The 17,367-nt window shown below is 38.7% G+C and overlaps 2 protein-coding genes across 3 annotated transcripts in view; both read right to left on the reverse strand.

The window, feature by feature from the left end:
• Window positions 1-17,367, reverse strand: part of LOC144584362 (uncharacterized) — a 182,632-nt gene that overhangs the window by 125,341 nt on the left and 39,924 nt on the right. The window lies entirely within an intron of this gene.
• The window catches only part of RANBP10 (RAN binding protein 10), a 79,602-nt gene that overhangs the window by 58,085 nt on the left and 4,150 nt on the right, over window positions 1-17,367 (reverse strand). For both annotated transcript variants that reach the window (XM_072980943.2, XM_072980942.2), the window contains exon 3: window positions 9,502-9,554. In XM_072980943.2, coding sequence (XP_072837044.2) covers window positions 9,502-9,554 — 53 coding nt within the window. The remainder of the gene's footprint in view (window positions 1-9,501; window positions 9,555-17,367) is intronic.

Below are 17,367 nucleotides of genomic sequence, written 5' to 3' on the forward strand. Positions count from 1 at the left end.
TGGTTTTTCCTACTCTCTTCAGTTTAAGCTTGAATTTTGTTATGAGAAGCTGATGATCAGAGCCGCAGTCAGCTCCAGGTCTTGTTTTTGCTGACTGTATAGAGCTTCTCCATCTTTGGCTGCAGAGAATATAATCAATCTGATTTCGGTATTGCCCATCTGGTGATCTCCATGTATAGAGTCACCTCTTGTGTTGTTGGAAAAGAGTGTTTGTGATGACCAGCTTGTTCTCTTGACAAAACTCTATTAGCCTTTGCCCTGCTTCGTTCTGAACTCCAAGGCCAAACTTCCCTGTTGTTCCTTTTATCTCTTGACTCCCTACTTTAGCATTCCAGTCCCCTAGAATGAGAAGAACATCTTTCTTTGGTGTCAGTTCTAGAAGGTGTTGTAAATCTTCATAAAATTGTTCAATTTCAGTCTCCTCAGCAATGGTGGTTGGTGCATAAACTTGGATTATTGTGATGTTGAAAGGTCTGCCTTGGATTCGTATTGACATCATTCTATCATTTTTGAGATTATATCCCATTACAGCTTTTCCCACTCTTTTGTTGACTAATGGGGGCTTCTCCATTCCTTCTACGGGATTCTTGCTCAGAATAGTAGATATGATAATCATCTGAGTTGAATTCACCCATTCCTATCCATTTTAGTTCACTGATGCCCAGGATGTCGATGTTTATTCTTGCCATCTCCTGTTTGATCACCTCCAGCTTCCCAAGGTTCATAGATTTACATTCCAGGTTCCTATGCAGCATTTTTCTTTGCAGCATTGGACTTTCCTTTCACTTCCAGGCACGTCCACAGCTGAGCGTCCTTTCGGCTTTGGCCCAACCACTTCATTAGCTCTGGAGCTACTTGGACTTGTCCTCCGCTCTTCCTCAGTAGCATGTTGGATGCCTTTCGACCTGAGGGGCCCATCTTCCAACGTCATATCTTTTAGCCTTTTGTTTCTGATCATGGGGCATTCTTAGCAAAGATACTGGAGTGGCATTGCCAATTCCTACTCCAGGTGGATTGCAGTCAGTCGGAACTCTCCACTATGACTTGTCCGTCTTGGGTGGCCCTGCATGGCATAGCCCATAGCTTCTCTGAGTTACTCAAGCCCCTTTCCTATGACAAGGCAGCAATCCATGAAGGGGATCCAGTACCTTCATTAAGGTTCTGGACTGTAAACAAACATGCACAGCTCAATCCATTCTATTCAACCTAACATTTAAGACTGCTTTCTGATTGGCTGAAATTTTGTTGTTTAATGAAGTCCCAACTAGAGTAGGCCCATTGAATCAATGTAGATTTGATGAATCAATTCTTCCATAACTTTCATTGATTCAATGGGCCTACTTTATTATGTTAAGCAATAGCATTTCAGCCATTCTGTTATTTCTTTAGACTAGAATATGTAACTCCATATGTGAGACATGTGGGGATTTTTTCCCATTTTGAAAATGATTTAATCAGGGAAGCATCTCCTTTCCAGAGGCTTCCATTTCCAACAAGAAGCTCTATTGTGATAGCATACAAGAATTAAAAGCAAATTTTGCCATTCTAACAAACCATTTGAATCTGCAGGACACTGGAACTTCAAATGTCTTACCTAGGGCAAGCAATCAACTGTACTTCTGGGAAAACCAAAACAAAATACTGTATAATTTTCAAGGAAGTAGTCATGTTAGTCTATGCAAACATCTCCAGATTTTTAACAAAATAGAAAGCAAAAACATTGTGACAACTTAGGTATCAGAACATTTTTCTTTTTTCTTTTTATCTGGACAAACAAAATATAGATTCCTCTTATGGTCATGAACAGCATCTGAGAAAACTGTTGTACATAACTGAAAATGAGCAACACCAGCTGTTCGGGTGCTGCTCCAAAGATATCTTTTTGCTCAGAAGGAAAAATGAACAGCAACTGCTTTGGCAGCCTCAAAACCCATTCCACTAAAGTAAACAAGAGAGTGATATGGACAAGGTATCCTGGCTATTTCTGCGGATGCAAAGATTAGAAGGATTTTACATAGTAAGAAACTGTGCCTCATGGCTAGTCTTAAAACTCTTCCTGGGTGAAGGAAACAGTAAAACTGGATACAGTAATTGTCAGTAAGAAGGCTGAGCCTTTTGCTGCAACTGTGAAGTCAAGAACTACAGTGGTGCCTCGACTTATGCATGTCTCAACATATGACCATTTCGAGTTACGACCAGCTCTGGCCGCAAAATTTTGCTTTGACTTGCAGCCAGAGCTTCCAGTTACAAACAGAAAAAGGCAGGGGGAAAAGGCGGGGAATTTAAATTGCTAACTGTTCGTAGACGAAGAGGCTACTTCTTTGTAGCTCTTTCGCAACAGCAGTTAGTGTGTGTGTGATCGGAGGCGGCTTCGGACTGCCTGGTAAGGTAAGGTGCTGCTTTCTGGGTGGGTTTTGCAGGGTGGTTTTGAGCTGAGTGGTGGGATTATGTTTCTATGCTATGATGGGTCTTGCAGGGTTTGTTTGGTTTTTGGTTTTTCCCCCCGTTTCCGATGGGTCTTGTTTGCTTTTTTGGGGGGATTCCCATTTCTGATGGGTCTTGTGGGGTGTGCTTGCCTTTTGCTTTGCTTTTTTTGCATTTCTAAAGGGTCTTGCATGGTTTGTTTGCTTTTCTCCCCCCCCCCGCCAGAATGGATTAATCGCGTTTCTGATAGGTCTTGCATTGTTTTTGTGGGGGGGGGGGGGTTGTGATTTTTTTCTTTGGCACGAACAGATTGTTAATTGCATTTCATTGGATTCCTATGGGAAATGGTCCTTCAGCTTACGACCATTTTGAGATATGACTAGAGTTCCAGAACCAATTAAGTTTTTAAGTTGGGGCACCACTGTATAACATTTTATTTACAGTATTTATTTACAGTATTTTAAATGTGGCAACTTCTGTTTGGAAAATAAATGTGTAGCAAACAGCCCTGCCCTCACCTGTCCATCACAGCAGAACAGTGGAGAAGGAGCCAATGAGAGGAGAGAAGGTGGAGCCGAGGGGGGAGAGGGTTGGATATAAAGGCTGGTGGATGGAGTCTGAGAGAGATTCTGGTAGTGAGAGACAGTGTGAAACTTAAAAGTGAACTAAGAGTGAGTTAGAGATATGTGAGAACGAAGAATGGAATAGAGAGTTAAAAGCGGTTTAAAGTTATAGCAGTTTTGATTCAAATACTAATGATTATCAACCTCTGATTTGCCTATTGAATATTAATCATATATTAACTTCCCTGATCTAATAAACGACTTAAGTTTTAAAAGCACACACGTCTCCATGATTAAATTGTATTAAGGCAGTAATACCTGGTGGCAGTGCAAAAGGAAGAAGAGCGAGAACCTCGTGAAGGCCTGGGAGGATAAGGGCTTCAGAAGAAATCGTCACAGCATGATTGAAACAAGACAAATGCCAATCACTTGTGGTGACTTTGCTGCTACTGGATTTCGTAGACAAGCTGACATTAAAATATAACAGTGTTTGTGCCACATATTTTTGTATTTTTGTTGTTTTGTTTTGTTTCTTTGAATTTTGCTTGATATGTTTGCACAGACTAACACAGCTATCTCTTCTAAAACTACAAAATAATCCACTACATACTAAAGACAAAGATTTTTGGCAACAGAGAGCCAAGACAAGAGTATACCATGTTTCCAAGGCAACAACTCACCTACCAGTTTTCCTTAAAGAAAATAAACTCAAGCTGTTTAGACCCAGACTGGCTTAGGTAAAGGTAAAAGTTCCCCTTGACATTTAGTCCATCCCTGTTTTCAAGCCATAGAGCCAGCCTTTGTCCGAAGACAGTTTCCGTGGTCACATGGACAGCGCAATTAGACATGGAACGCCATTACCTTCCCACCGAGGTGCTACCTATTTTTCTACTCGCATTTTTACATGCTTTCAAACTGCTAGGTTGGCAGGAACTGGGACAAATGACGGGAGCTCACTCCACCGCGTGGATTCGATCTTACGACGGCTGGTCTTCTGACCTTGCAGCACAGAGGCTTCTGCGGTTTAACCCACAGTGCCACCACATCCCTAGCTTATCTGGGGATAAATTAATGTCCTACAAAGTATGGAATTAGGTACACAATATAGTGACTGCTGTAACTCTGCTTCCATTTGACAAGCAGCCAAGTTTCACAGAAGCACTACAGCCATATTGCATGGTAGCTACTAGTGGAAGAAAAAAGCTTCCTTCTTGTCTCAAAAAAAAAAAAATCTTAAACACTACTCTGGAATCTCAAAGTGTCCACAGCTAGCTTCAGAGACAAAAACAAACACATGACACCTAATACACTTGTTTGTGATCTGTCAGACGTATCCCAAATGCTTTCAGCGCCTTTATCTAGAATGGCTCAAAGTTCAGGAAATCTCTCCACCCACCTGAAACAGCTTCTTCTTCACTATGTAGAATTAAAAAAAGGAAAAGAGTGACCTACTTCATGCTGAGAGCCACTAATTAGCAATCACCTAATTTAAGACTGATGAACAACATCTGATGTTGACAAGCGTTTCCAGAGTGAACACCCATATGACAACTCGGCAATGGAATCCTTAGTATTTCCCAGAACCTAAGCATCACAGCACTTTGTGGAAGTCCCTTCGAAGCAGCTACCAGGGCCCTCAAATGTTGAACTGTTCCAATTTTGATGGCATGTAAAGTACCAGGATAGTAGGCAACAGGAATTTGACACTGATACAGAATTTTAATCTGCAGTAAAACTTTGAAGACAAAGCAAGAAGTCAACCTAGCCAATCTTCAAATTCTCATGTACGATAGGTATGATTGCTGCTTTACACCAGTAACACATAAGGCTAGGGGCATTTCTTCAACGAGGAATTTCTATTTCTGTAATAAAGATGTTACTGTTCAAAACAAAAATTCAGTGTTTGTCAGTATTTCAGCCTACAATGCCCATCATATCTGATTACTGGCCATGCTGTGTTACTTTCCTTTCAGTAAACAATCTCAGAATAGGGATTTACAGTATACTCGTCTCTGGAAGACCATAACATCAAAATGATCCCTCTGTTTACCTCCACTCCTAACAGGGAAAGAGAAAATGATACTTGGAATTAAAATACAGTAGCTAATAAGTGCAAACTTTACAAATCAGCACGCCAAAATCAAAGGAACTCCTGATTTGGATCAGGAGCTCTTTTTAAAAAAAAAAACAATTTATAGATATTGGTTGGACTCGTATAGGACATTTTGAAGGCTTCAGTGAACAGAAACATCTAAATAGCTATAACAGTTACTTAGCAAAAGTAATCTCACAAAACAAGACTAACGTATTTTCCTTTTTCTTGCTGAGGAATTATGAACTTTTGAGGTAATTTCAAATCACTAACATGGAAAACAGTACATAGTATTATTTAGCTCTGTTTTATGTAACATGGGCAAATAAAGATATCACAGCAGTCATAAAAGAGCCAGTGAGAATTAGGGGGCAGATGAGCTGGTATAAAGGAGACTTAAATTCAAATTTCAACTCAGCCAGGAATCTCAGGCCAGTTACCACTGTAGCCTAATCTACCTCACCAAGTTACTGGAAGGATTAAAAAAAGGAATAAAATGTTTCTGCAATCATCTATTCTGCCATCACGCTGCTAGGCAATACTGCTGCTTTCTTTTACATATGACAAAGCCACCACTGTTCAATATATTAGTTTCTGCAGCCTGCTTGAAGCCATGGATTGAGTGTGAGTAAGTTACTTACCTAGCAGACCAAAATATGCAGTAAGGTTGGGTTCAACTTAGTAGGCCACAAGAACTAGATCACAGCCTGTTTTTAGACTCAGACTGTGGAGAAATCGTATGCTTTTACAATGTATATAGCACACATTGTTTTGGGCACAGGTCAGTTTCCAGTAAGGATGATCATTAACCTGCTTTGGTATCTAAGAAAATTATCAGTCTCTGAGTTGATTAACTTGCATGTGTATTTAGGAATTTCCTGTTTCTGGGTAAATTGTATTAACTTACTTGTTTACTTAAGGTATTAACTGTATATGTTTACCCTGCTCTTTATTCAGGAATGTTTACCAGCCTGTCTGTCGATTCTGGCTGTGTATTCAGGAAATTAAATGCCTCTGGTTAAAATAGTATTGATTAACTAGAGCAAATGTAGTAGGATACAATAAAAGAGGAGGGGGCGAGAGATCGAGAGGTTCCCTCTGAGCAGCTGCCTTACGCCTGAGTGTCTTGTCTTTTCTTTTTCCCCTTGCTGGGCAAGGGGGAGGCTTCATCTGCAAGACCCCCTACTTCCCCTCATCTTGCAGATCCCGACATCAGACCATAATATGTTCAAGTGTTAATATCTCGGAGTTGTGGCAAACGTGAACTCTGAGCTTTTGCTGTGATCCTACAAATATCATTTATTTGTTGTTCCATGTGTTTGTAAGCCGCCTAGAGTGGTCGCAAGACCAGATAGGCGGGATATAAATAAATAAATAAATAAATAAATAAATAAATAAATAAATAAATAAATAAATAAATAAATAAATAAATAAATAAAATAAATAAAATAAATAAATAAAATAAATAAAATAAAATAAAATAAAATAAAGACAGGGTCCTATATTAATTTTTGCTCCAAAAAGTATTAGGGCTTATGTTCAGGAGATGTTTTATTTTTTTCATGTACAACAATCTACATTTACTCAAATACAGTCATGTCATCATCTTCTAGTTGCTGCACAATGGTGGGGGTGGGATTTAACTGGGGCTTATTTGGGGGGTAGGGCTTATATTATGAGCATCCTGAAAAATCGTACTAGGGCTTATTTTCAGGTAAGGTCTTATTTTTGGGGAAACAGGGTATCAAGACAAGTAGAATAACTGTCTTCTCTTCCTAACTGTTGATTATGCTTTAACACCAAAAGCTAGTCTAAGCACGCCCAGTTTCCTGTACTCACCATACATATTTCACAAAGAGCCCTGAATGTCTGCCATTTCTAGAGACTCATTGTCAATATACTTTTGCTGGAAAAAAACTGGCTGCAGTCCAAATCTCTGATCAGGTGAATGGCTATTCTCTTAGAAGCTGCAACCAGCTGAATTTCTAACAGCCAGCTACAAATGTGTTAAATAGAAAATACAATCTCATGTGATTTGTGCATTTAGCACAAATCACATGGGCATTCTAATAAGGTTCACCAACTTTCCCTGATACTGTACTGTCATTTCTATGTGACCTTGCAATCAACTCTGTTAGCTGCAAATGTAGGCTAAACAAGAAAGTGTTATTAAGAAGCTAATACTTCCAAATGTGCATTATTTTAAATGGGCTGCACATTTCAAAGAGTGGGCAAAACTGTGCTGGCCCAAGTTCCCCAAACAGGGTGATCAGTCTCCTCCCAATTGTTTCATATCTACTAGCAAGAAAGTGGTGTGTAGGTAGAAAATGTTAGTGAACAGGTAGTGGAAAGTCTCAATGATTGGAAAGTGCTCCTGAGGACCAGCACTAACCACAAATAATTCCATAATTATGGAAGGAAAGCTCTCTAAGAGCCTCTGTTGTAGGGCCTTATTGGAAAGAAGAGACTGAAGGGCTCATAGGTTGGGAATCAATTCTTGACAGAGCAAAGAGGTCTTCCACCCTTTTTCAATGTGCCATTTAAAGAAAAAACAAGATTTCAAAGCTGGGCTGTAGCTTATCAGAAGACCACCTGGAGCTTCTGAGTAATTCAATGAAATGATTCTATGTTAATCCATATAAGGAAGTGCAGTCTCCAGCAGCATGCAAGACTTCTTCAGACATGCTGTGACCATTAAGATACAGTAGTTTAAGACACCATTAAGACATGACACAATTCTGACAAAACCACTGCTATGCAAGCCGTAATTGTCTAACCCAATCATCACTTTACAGGAACCATTTTATTAGGCTGCAGTAGAGGAAAGGGAAGGAGAAGAGCTACTCCTTTTTAAAATTACTATTTATGGAACATAATGTTCTACATAGAATTATATAAAAAGAAGGAAAGTTAGACAGAACAAAATATGAGAAACAAGAAAATGAACAGAAATAAATTGTTTATGATATCGATATTGATCACAAAATATTACACACTATAGAAAGTATTCAAAGAGGAATTCTATGAAGATTATTTGGCAGGGTAACACTCAGATGTTTAAGAGCACACACTCTTAAACATCTGAGTGTTTCTGAGAGAACTGAGCTTATGTATTAGACTGAGCCCCAAAATGTCATGTTTAGCTATACTGATAAATAAACCAGATGCATACCCAAACATTTTGATAAGTCTCAGGACACACAGCAATGCTGTAACTGGGTGACAGGCTGTGGTGACTATATCATCTTCAAACAGATTTAACAAGCAAGTACACTCCCCATTTGTACAACTTTCATAGGAAGATCAGACCTAAACTGTCAGAAGCCATGGAGTCATTGAGACACTTTATACCAAATTGCAAAAGAAAAAAAGAAAAGAAAAGAAAGGCAAATATTATAACACTTGAACAATTTTTTCTCAGTATGAACTTTTGTGGATCAAAACCTTATTCAGATGAAGTGCCTTTTAAAAATTTTGTTAATATGCTAACACAGCTATTTCTTTAGATATTCAAATAGTTTTGTTATGATGTGTGATACTGAATGAATGCTCAATGGGACAAAAATCTTTTTGCTGATGTAATGTTTGCCAGATTCTCCTAATCTGGCAGTTATCGTGCTGACAAACAATTTGGCATCTTGGTTAATAAGTGCGATTGGTCCATAGGAGTTTACTTCCCTTGGCCCTTTATCAGACTTATTATTAATAGTATTCATGTTCCATCAAGTGAGTTCTGATTTACGGCGATCCTTTTAAGGATTTTCTAGGTAAAGAGTACTCAGACCTGGTTTACCATTCCTTTCTTCTGGAGGTATCCTGGAACTCTGCAGCTTGCCCAAGGCCACACAGGTTGCCTCTTTTGGGTTGCACAGTGGGGAATTGAACTCCCAACTTTTGGTCCCAAAGCCAGATACCTAACTCACTGAGCTATCCAGTCGGCTTTTACACTCTTAGCCTAAGAACAAAGACTATCTTAGCTTTACTGATCCTTACTTGCTCTGGGGGTTTTTTGGTTGAAGAATAGAGCAAAAAATGCTTCAAACGGAGCATTTATAAGAGAACTTGCATTTCTACAGGATATGTCCATCTTCAGCTAATCAGTATTGATACTACCACTCAGCAAAGGAAAGAAGCCAGAAGAGAACATTTCCCTAAGCACACTGAAGCAAGTTCTTACAGAACGCAAACATTAACATACAGATTTGCCCATCAGAACTGGAGAGGGACATACAACCTATAAACCACATTTAGAAGAGAAACACAGTGAGTCTTCTGTGACAGAGTAGAAAGATCACAGGCATCTCCAAAAACATTATTCTGCTCTGGACTCCAGAGGCAACAGGCACATGCTGAGAATTGTACGTAGTAGCACTGAACAGCACACTACAGGATGAGCGCATACAGTGCTTAACAGAAACTCACCAGGAAGCCTGTTCATGTTGACACCTTGGGCTGACAGTCCTATTCCCATGTACCTTCAAACAAACAGAAGTTTGTTAGTTCAACAAATTGAGAATGGTCAAGCAAGATCACACAACACTGTTTTTCCCTACTATAAGCATCGACGTAAGTCAGTTACTGGTCAATGGAGACTGCAGTCAGAATCCTCATATCACCCGATCTAGCCAGGTGGGGCTACTGAGGAGCCTAACACCAAGGGAGGCCCAGAAAGAAAAAACAAGACACTGGGCCTTCTCGGCAGTGGCTCCCAATCTCAGGAACAAACTCCCCCCCCAGATCCGTTTGGCTCCCTCGCTGGGCATTTTTAAAAACCAACTCAAGACCTGTTTATATAGACAGGCCTTCGCTCTGGGCATTACTTAACTTACCTTTTCTTTTCCTTTATTTTTAACTATTATCTACTGTATAAATGTTGAAAATTGTCAAAATATATTAACTGTTTTTACTCTGTGTTTTGTGAGCTGCCCAGAGTAGACTATGTCTAAATGGGCAGCATATAAGCTAAATAAATAAATAAATAAATAAATAAATAAATAAATAAATAAATAAATAAATAAATAAATAAATAAATAAATAAATAAATAAATAAATAAATTCCCTCAGTCAGCTGCCCAGGACAGTTCTTTTAATTAACTAATTAATCAGCCTTGCTGAGGTGCTCAAAACATGTCTAAATTTCTTGGAAGCTTAGCGTCTGTCAGATATAAAAATGCAAACGTCATTAAAATATGGATATAAGCAGCACAGAAACATTACTGTAGTTAATAACTACATACGTGATTCTTCTACACAGGGAGAAGCTGGAGACACCTTAAACCTGGGTGCATAGCCTAACTCTCTCGCCTACTAGTCATACTATAACTATCAGAGTTGGCAAACAGTGGTCTAGTTTTACATACATTTTGTTGAGCATACATCTCACCTTCAGCTGCATATACTTTCTTGTCCAGTGACTTAGCGAAGAGCATTGCCTATTACAGACAGCTCTTCTGAATTATCTACTACAAGCAGGAATGAGTCTCTGTCATGACAAAACTGGGTGCAAACAGCTGTTAATGTTTTCACTTTGCAATAATTGCTTGTACACTTTCACACAAAAAAAGCTCAAGAAGAGAAATTTCCACTATGAAGAAACTGTCAGCATTTAACTGCAATTTTAAACACTGCTTTACAGTAGATGCTTAAACCCTTGCTGCCATTTAGACAACGCGTCACCACAAGAATATCCATGTTACACTCTAATCTTAAATTTAATTCCCTGCTCAGTTACAGGCTACGTAAGTGAATTCTGCAAAGACTAAAATTTACCACACAGACTGAAATCCTGTTAAATAATTTTAATCAGAAACACTTCCACTGGTGCATTGCACAATCAGTAGAAATGGAAGCCATACAACTGATTGTGCGGTCAATTTACCGCAATATAACTTTACGTTAGACCTTGACAAACATGATTCCACAGTATTGCTAAGATACAAACACAATATATTATCCTGCTTACCCTGCAGTATGTACGTTTCATTGCATTTAATAGAACTAAGTACATTCAGGATGGCACCCAACATCAGCTACTAGGAATAGCATTTAAAACTTTACACACATATATCTCCTGCTTCTTTTATTTAGCTGATGTATCTGTGAAACTGGAATGCACCAATCGTACTGTGAAAGGTCTGACTGACTAATTTAACATATTTTTTGTTTTCAGACATGCAATAAAACCTATTTGTTTTGAACACAAATGCTTATATACTTAAAAGTCAGACATCAATAGCATAAATTAAAATCTCTTGATACCTGGTAATTTAGTGCATAACTGCAGAGCTTGCATGGAACTACTGCTACTACAGTGGACCCTCGACTTACAGACGGCTCGACTTATAGACTTTTCGAGTTACAGACTTCTCTGGCTGCAAAATTTAGATTCGACTTGCAGCCAGAGAATCGACTTACAGACCAGAAAAAACCCAAAATGGAACAAAAATAGAATAAAAACTGCCAGTTATGGGATCAATCGGTTTTCAATGCATTGTAGGTCAATGGAGATTCGACCTACAGACTTTTCGACTTGCAGCCACCGTTCCAATACGGATTAATTCCGTAAGTAGAGGGTCCACTGTACTGACCTATTTCTAATTAGAATGATAATAACATATGTAGGATATTAAAGCTGAAAAATGGCAAGAATCATAAGCCTGAAGCCCCATAATTTCATGGACACAAGAATACATTTTACTGGAAATCTCTTTAAAGTTTTTCAAGACATCGGGATATCCTTGAACCCTGCTCACTTCTTCTTGTTTTGTTACTATATTGCAATTGCACTAAGATGCTACCCCAAAAATTAGCCTTTGTGCCACTGTCACTGACATGCTAGATTTTAATGAATTTTAAATTAAACTTTAAGTTTCTACAATGTATGATTATGGAATGAGAGCAACCATTCTTTTCACTTCGCACTTGAGCACTTGGCAGTGCTTATATGAAAAGAAAATGCTTTGGTTCATGGAGGTGTCTGAATCATCTTACGGAAGTCATTTCACTTTGATTTTGCATCAGCTTTAGACCTATGTAACTTATTATGTCTAAGAATGTATTGTATTCCAGAATGAAAATGGATCACCATTAATTCATCTAAATGTGTTAACCTGCTTTACCTCTAAGAGGCCACCTCTTTAGATGGTGCTACCCTATAATTTTTACATGTCTTAAGGTTCTTTTCATCTAGTGCTCGATGTCAGTATCAATTAATTTTCATTTGTTACTATAGGTAGCAGGCCTTTAACTGGCATAAACTCATGAATCTACAAGTCACATTCTACATGATGATCTATTATCTTGGAATTAAAACTGTTTTTCAGCTACCAGAACATCAAAGTGACTGCTTGCTTACATAAAGGATCTACAGAATACTGGTACATGAATGAACACCTTCTCTGTCTTAGGCATTGTCATTGTACATTCATTCCCAACAGAAAGATATTTCAGATACTTAGGCTGCAATATTTGTACACTAAAATAATCAAAAGAGCGGTAGATTCACATAGTTGTTATTTATTCACACTGTCCTCAAATGTATGACCCTATCTTGGATTGATCTGATGACTTTCATGGAATTGAATACAGTAAATCAGTTGTCCCCAGGTTTGTTACATGAATGTTAACATTATTTCTGATTAAGCCTATCAGAACACTGAAAGCTGACCCAAATTTTGTGTCAAAATAAGTAATCCTCTTTTTAAGCTGTAGTTAAAAGTAGAAAATGTGCCATAAATTTAATGGTCAAGATTATGATCTAAAATTACTATAGAGGGTATTCCTCACATTATTATATGCCACAAGCCAGCTTTGCAGCAATCATGAGCACACAAAGGAATTTCTTCACTAACATAGTTTATTCACCAATTTTATTTCCAATAAATCCTCTTTTCCAACTGTTCTGGAAAATGCATAATTAATTCAATTCGTGTTACTCAGGAGCATTTGCTACATAAAATATTATTATAATCCAGTTTGGTCCAAATGAATCCAGATTTACCAATTATACTGTAGTTATACTCATTCATCTGCATTATTCAATGTACAGTGGACCCTCTACTTAAGGAATTAATCCGTATTGGAATGGTGGCTGCAAGTCGAAAAGTCTGTAAGTCGAATCTCCATTGACCTACAATGCACTGAAAACCGATTAATCCCATAACCAGTGGTTTTTATTCTATTTTTATTCCATTTTGGTTTTATTCTGGTCTGTAAGTCGATTCTCTGGCTGCAAGTCGAATCTAAATTTTGCAGCCAGAGAAGTCTGTAACTCGAAAAGTCTGTAAGTCGAGCCGTCTGTAAGTCGAGGGTCCACTGTATTTACACAAATGTATAAAGAACACTGCTTCCACAGTTGGAACTCTACTGGAAATATTGAAATAAATTCTCCCAGTCCTACTATTAAATAAGACTATTGTCCACGCACAGAGCAATTCACTCTACAACAAAGCGTGCTGCTTATATACCGGCCCATAGTGCTTCAAACACTTTCTGGGCGGTTTACAAGTTAATTATGCAGGCTCCACATTGCCCCCCCCCCCGGCGAGCTGGGTACTCCTTTTACCGACCTCGGAAGGATAGAAGGCTGAGTCAACCTTGAGCTGGCTACCTGGGATTGAACCCCAGGTCGGGAGCACAGTTTTGGCTGCAGTACAGCGGTTTAACCACTGCGCTGCAGGCCATAAAATACTGCTTTAGATCAAAGTCTCCATCATGTCCAACAAAGAAACTTACAGTATTAGCTACCTCCTTTGCATTAGGAAACTCCACTAGAAGCAGTATTTGTAGAGCATATGAGCAAACATTACAAACCTTATGTAGATCCCTTATGTAGATCTGTCCTTTCAATCAGTCAGGCAAATACAGCGGTACCTCGACTTAAGAACTTAATCCGTATTGGGACTGCGTTCTTAAATTGAAACGTTCTTAAGTCGAAGCACCATTTCCCATTGGAATGCATTGAGAACCATTTAATCCATATCTGCTTTTTTCGTTTTTAAGTCAAAGCCGGTTAATCCGTATCTACCATTAAGGGGTGATTTTTTTTATTTTTTCTTATTTTGACCTAAGGTGAACTTAGGTCAAAAAAAGTGCAGGAAAGGTGTTTTTTTCCTTCTTTTTTGGTTTTAAGTCGAGACTCCATTCTCAAGTCGAAGCAACTTTTTGCGAACGGAGCCGTTCTTAACTTGAATAGTTCTTATGTAAGGACGTTCTCAAGTCGAGGTACCACTGTAAATTATAAAGTAAATTAGTATGGACCTAAAACCATTGTAATTATTTAGGGATTTTTCTCTTATTTAATGCCTTTAAATGTACTGGTTTATTTGAACAAATTATGGAATCTGTCCGTTTTCTCAGCACATCTCTTCTTCTCAACGTCTTGCTGCATGACATAACTGGGGGAGTTGTGTCCTTTGCCTTTTACAATTGTTTTAAAGCTTTATTCAGTACTTTTAAATATTTATTTAAATTTATTTATCTAAAATGTTTTACCACACCTTTCTCCTTGAAAAGGACCCAAGCCGATTTATAACAATGAAAGACAAATTTTAAAGTTGAAAACAATGAGTATACAATGTTGGTTAACATCATTAAAAGACAGTACTGTATTTAAAATTATGAACCATGAATAAGGAGGCATCTTACAACATTGATAGGCAATATTAAGGCAAAGATCAAAAAGCATACAAAAAAATTAAAAAATGTCACTCTGACAAATGGAAAACACAAGTAGCACTAAAAATCCTGTCAAATCAGTAATATACAACAATCTAAGAATCACACACAGGTAACTGGTTTGCTGAGGGATGACTTGCCTGAAGAGAAAGGTCTTTGCCAGCTTGCAGAAGGATAGCAAAGATAGGGTCACTTTGGCCTCCTGTGGGAGGAAATTCCCAAGTCTGGGTGCAACAACAGAGAAGGCTCTCTTCTATGTCCCCATCAGATGCACTTGTGAGGATGATGGGACTGAGAGAAAGGCCCCTGCTGAGGATCTTAACACCCAAGCCGATTCATAATGGGAGATACGGTTTTTGATACAGTAGCTTGGACCCAGGCCAGTTAGGGGTAATATAGGTTAAAATTAGCACTTTAAATTGTGCCTGGTAACTGATTGGCAGCCAGCGTAGGTGCAGTATGTGGGGGGGGGGGGTTTTATATGAGATCCCTGTAACCAGCCCCAGTCAGTAATCTGGCTGCTGCATTTTGGATCCACTGAAGTTTCCTGACACTTTTCATTGGCAGACCCACATAGAGCGCATTACAGCAATCCAGCCAGGAAGTAACAAGGGTGTGCATCTCAGTAGCCAGATCAGCAATTGTGCAAATGCACTCCTGGCCACTGCTGGCCTGGGCATCCAGGTTCATTGATGAATCCAGGAGCACCCCCAAGCTATGCACCTATTTTTTCAATGGGAGTTGAACAGTACAGGGATCCAGTACCAGCTGCATCCCTGTTCCTTGATCTGCCTTTCTACTGACTGGGAGCATATGTTTAATATGTTTATAATAAATAAACACATGTGTAATATGCTTATTTTAAAGCATTGTACTGTATTACATTCTTCAGTGTTTTAATACTTATTTTTTACATTCTTCACAAGCCACTTTGGTCTCATATGAAAGATGCAAGCAAGAAATAGTACAAATAGCCGTATGACATTATATAATTTTTTATTAAAATATTTCTTCAAAATTTCTTCAAAAATGCTATCTCCCCCCCCCCCCACCGCCATCACTGTGCTTTAAGTAACTGACCAGGGTTTCATAAACAGTATAACCTAGAAATATATTTTAATCATTCAATGAGTTGCCTATTTCTCATGGGACCACCATGTTACTATTATTCTCATATTCCTGCACAGACTTTGTCTTGTACTGCAATGCATGGCAGTTTTCCCCAAGTTCAAAAAGAATTCAAATTCAGAATTCAGAGTGCTGTCCTCTGAAGATGCCGGCCACAGAGAGTGGCAAAACGTTAGGAAGAACAACCTTCAGAACACGGCCAAAGAGCCCAAAAAACCCACAACAACCAATTCAGATTTGATTGTTCCACTCCAATGCCCAGAATGCAACTGAATATTTATACTGCCATAATGGTGTAAGCCTACAAGTGGAAGATACTCATTAATGAATGAGTTCATGACTGAATTTCTAGTCATGTACCAACTACATGACTTAGCACATGGCTAAGAAGTCAACTGAAGATTTGTTAATTAGCAGCTATTTGCCACTCATGCTTTTATGCAAGCCTAAATATTTATTTGGTTTCTAGCCCATGTATTGTTTGGAATTTTTCAGCTCAAAATTACTTGGCTGTTTGGCAAGGTTGTCTTTGTGAAGTAACGAAGACCTGGCATGAACTTAAAAACTGACCCATGTTTTCTTTCTCTCCCTTCACAGACATACACACATACAAACACACAAACTATATAGACCAGATTACTGGATATTAACTGTAATTCCTGTAGGCCTGGAACCCACTTTCACATAAAAGAATAATGAAGTCTTCTTTTAGGTGCACAATTTGAAGGATAAATAGGCATGGTATATCTACAATCAAAATGAGTGAAATAAAAGTGAATGACATGCCATAGCAGCTTTTGCTTTGGATGTTTTCCTGGAAACTCTGGCATGGGGCACAGAGTTCCATATTTTCATGTTCAATATTTCATTTGCTCAATGAATGAATACATCTAGTTTGACTCAAAGCAGACTGGAACTGGTTGCAGGCAAAATACTTTTAAAATGCTATGGTTCTTCCAGTCTATTAGCACCACTGCTAAAAACAGTAAGCATACAAATACTCAAAGAAATGCCACTGTAAAAGACAGTAAACAAAAGCAACACCAAAAACACATTCAAAGTAGTAAAGCACAACAATCCATTTAAAAACCCCACTCAGACAGCCAGTCACTGAGGGAAAGCATGCCTGAAGAGAGTCTGCCTGCTTGAGGAAGGACAGTAAAGATGGGGCTAGCCCACCCTCCTGTGAGAAGCAACAGAGACGGCCCTCTCCCATGTCCCCACCAAATGCACCTGTGAGGGTGGTGGGACTGAGAGAAAGGCCTCTCCTGATGAACTTAACATGAAAGCATGAGCTTAGCATGAAAAGAACTTCAACACTTATTTACCACTGTTTTGCCAAAGTTGGTTTAATGCAAGAATCTAAAACCAATATTGTATCTCAGCACTTCCAGTTATCCACCAGGGGCCATAACTGTGAAGAGGCACTGCCAATTCATAGAGCTGCGTGGTTTTCCTTTGTGATGGTGCTACCCGTCCATCTGC

Source organism: Pogona vitticeps, chromosome 10 (assembly GCF_051106095.1).
Source record: "Pogona vitticeps strain Pit_001003342236 chromosome 10, PviZW2.1, whole genome shotgun sequence".
Lineage (NCBI taxonomy): Eukaryota > Metazoa > Chordata > Lepidosauria > Squamata > Agamidae > Pogona > Pogona vitticeps.